General features: G+C 50.4%; 1 protein-coding gene across 2 annotated transcripts in view; it reads left to right on the plus strand.

The window, feature by feature from the left end:
* The first annotated feature begins 303 nt into the window (after positions 1-303).
* Positions 304-3,131, plus strand: part of LOC113212344 (putative phosphoenolpyruvate synthase) — a 33,294-nt gene continuing 30,466 nt past the window's right edge. The window contains exon 1 of one of the 2 annotated variants that reach the window (XM_052272748.1): positions 304-514. In XM_052272748.1, coding sequence (XP_052128708.1) covers positions 403-514 — 112 coding nt within the window. In that variant the 5' untranslated portion in view covers positions 304-402. Of the gene's footprint in view, positions 515-2,158; positions 2,403-3,131 lie in introns of those variants that run through there. The other variant, XM_052272747.1, reaches the window with a different exon arrangement.

The following is a 3,131-nucleotide window of genomic DNA, read 5'->3' on the forward strand; positions in this document are numbered from 1 at the left end:
ATAGAAGTATTCGCATGCAAGTAAGAATGAAGTAGTACCCTCATTCTTGTACTCTCTATGGTCGCTAGACCAGAACGTCGACCTTAGTGGGAGAGAGAGAGAGATAAAAGCCGAATAAAGCGGTTGTCCAGGAGCGCGGCCTTGGCGTGGCCGGCGGCCCGCGGAGCTGAGGTGCAAAGTTCGGGGGCCCCTCTCCGGCGAGGCCCTCCGCTCTGCTCCGCTCTGCTCCGCTCGAATGGGTGGCTGGGGCAGAGATAGTCACTCGCGCCTGGCGTCCCGCTGCGTCCCGCGGACGGGCCGGGACGAGGCGACCAGTTACGCCAGTTACACACAATCTAAAGGACGGCCTCTGCCTGCGCGCACGGGCTCGACCGGCCGCCTAGTTGTAGTTATCAGTGCGTCATGCTGTGGCTGCTGCCGTACCTGGTGTGGCTGTCGCCTGCCGCCTTCCTGTACTGGTTGGTGTTCGCCGCCGAACGGCCCCGCGCCACCTCCTCGCCGTACTCCCAGCCAGGTGAGCCCTGTGCCAACTCGTGTACTTCTATGCACGCTTCGCGTGCACTTCTTGTGTTTTTCTTGTATTTTTCTCTATATTTTGACGTGCTCGTACGTGCATCTCTTGTATTTTGCTAGTATATTTCTTTTGTTTTTGACGTGTATTTCGATGTGTTTCTCTGTATTGTACTAGGCAGATGTACGCCAGACCACGTCTCGCGTAACAGGCTTCGCGATCTCTCACGAAACACTGTTACGCTGCGACACGTCTCGCATTCATCTACCTAGGCCTGCGGCGCTGACAGCTGACACCCAAATCGGGCAAAAGGAAAAGTCGTAAAAAGGCCCATGAGTTTATCCTCGGGTTCATCCCATGCACAACGGCCGATTGCAGGGCATGCCGAGCGCGGTTTCCGACGGCCCAATGTTGTTGTTTGCAGTTGGCGGCGGCGGCGGCCTCGACCGTGCCGCGCGCGAAGGCGCCCGACCAGCTGACCCGTAGATTGGGGAAGGGGGGGGGGGGTTGGAGGCTGTTATCTCTGCCAAAGGAGTGCGTGTACTGCTCTGGGCGGCTTATGTTGTAGCGGTGCACCCTGGGCGGTGGTATAGCGCTGTCGTGGAAAGGGACAAGGGTCACGGTGGCAGTGGCACTCGTCCAGCACTCGCCCAGCACTCGCCTGGCAACCGAGTACTGCGCACTAGTATGGGTCGTGGGAAAAGGATTTTGGAAATTGAAAACGGAATAGTGCGCGGAAAAGTTACTCTATTCGATAAAAAATTCAACGCATTTTTTATTTTTAGCCCGCCCTTCTGCTTTGAAAAAGCTATCCAGCGGGCTTATGCAAACGACCTCGATTCTGTGTGTCTGTCCGTGTGTCTGTCAGTTCCAATAGAAGGAGATGTGCTAGAGACTTCAAATTTTCAGGGGATCTCAAGGTTCACTTCCAGAAAACAAAACACCTACGGCAAATCCTGCCAACCGCCCCTAAGGAGCTGAAAGGGGGTATAGAAGAAAACAAAGTTAGGAAAAATATTGTGGTATGATCTTTTAAACGAACATTTTTCGAAAACGAATCTCAGAAATACAATCTAGGCGATAAAGCGCATCTAGTGATGTGTTACACTCGAAATTTGACTGAAGGGTTAAGCCGGATGCAAGCGCAAATTTAGGCAACAAAAGCCATTCTTGTGCGTTTTAAGTTAAAGTAGCCCCTGAATGACTCCGAACCCTTCCCTCAAATGTCAAGTAAAGCACATCATTAGACGCGTTTTTTTTTTTTTTTTTTTTTTTTTTTTGCGTAGAATGCATTTTTGAGATTCGTTTTCAAAAAATGTTCTCTGGAAAAACGAAAACCAGTTTTTGAGCCTTTTCCCCCTAAGAAAACCATGCAAAACTTTAAACGCTTTGCGGGATCGGAAAATATTATCCGATTTCAAAAAATTAAAATGCGTTGAATTTGTCGTCGGACAGAGCAACTTTTCCGCACTGTCACGTTTTCAATTTCGAAAATCCTGTTCCTACGAACTGCGCACGATGGTTCGCGGAAACCGTGAATTTGTCGGGGGCCGACGGGGGCCGTCGGGGGCGTCCCGCCCGTGATTAGACGCTATCTAATCGTCGTCTGCTGCTGCACTCGAGAGAAGGTGTGCAGGTACGGACCACACGTGGCTGGGGCACATATAGTCACGGTCCCGCGGACGGTCCGGGAAGAGGCGACCAGTTACGCCAGTTACACACAGTCTAAAGGACGCGCGCGCGCCCGACCGGCCGCCTAGTTGTAGTTAGCTGCGCGTCATGCTGTGGCTGCTGCCGTACCTGGTGTGGCTGTCGCCCGCCGCCCTCCTGTACTGGTTGGTGTTCGCCGCCGAACGGCCCCGCGCCGCCCCCACGCCGTACTCCCAGCCAGGTGAGCCCGGTGCCAACTCGTGTACTTCGCGCGCCCTTTTTGTATTTTTCCGAGGGGGAAACGTCTAACAAGGTAAGGTGATACAGTCAGATTTCAAATGCGCTTTAAAGAGTAGTTGTTTGTACTTTGTACCCATAGATAAGGTTTGGCCTTGGTTTTAGCTGCCGGTACGGAGTTTGAAGGTCATTTCACACAAATTTAATCAAAATTTTCCAAATTCATGGCTTTTTGGCCATCTTCGCATGCACATATCTCCGGAACCGATTGGGCTACAGCGCCCAGATTTTGCAGGAAATTGTCTTGCAGTTAGTTCTTTCCATGAAAAATATTTGAACGAAATCAATGGGGGTCACCAAAAGGGGTCCAGGATCGCAACCTCGGGCCCGTTTTTGCGACCCTAATCGATTTCTTTCTAATTTTCTATAAGAAAACAACGTGCCTAATTATGATTCCCCTCAAAATCTGGGCGCTGTAGCTCAAACGGTTCTGGAGATATGTGCATGTAAAGTTGATAATCAGGCTATAAATTTGGCGAATTCTCAATTAAATTCTCGCAAAACGACCTTCAAACTCCCTAGGGCAGCTAAAACCAATGCAAAACCTTATCTAGAGATAAAAACAACAACACTTTGAAGTCCTATTGAAATCTGACTCACTGGTAAAACAAGTGTTTAATTTTGCACGTCAATTGACGTTTAAGTTCAAGTGTGCATTTTCTCGACACTTTGT

The sequence above is a fragment of the Frankliniella occidentalis genome, unplaced genomic scaffold, assembly GCF_000697945.3.
Source record: "Frankliniella occidentalis isolate FOCC.00 unplaced genomic scaffold, Focc_3.1 Scaffold223, whole genome shotgun sequence".
Lineage (NCBI taxonomy): Eukaryota > Metazoa > Arthropoda > Insecta > Thysanoptera > Thripidae > Frankliniella > Frankliniella occidentalis.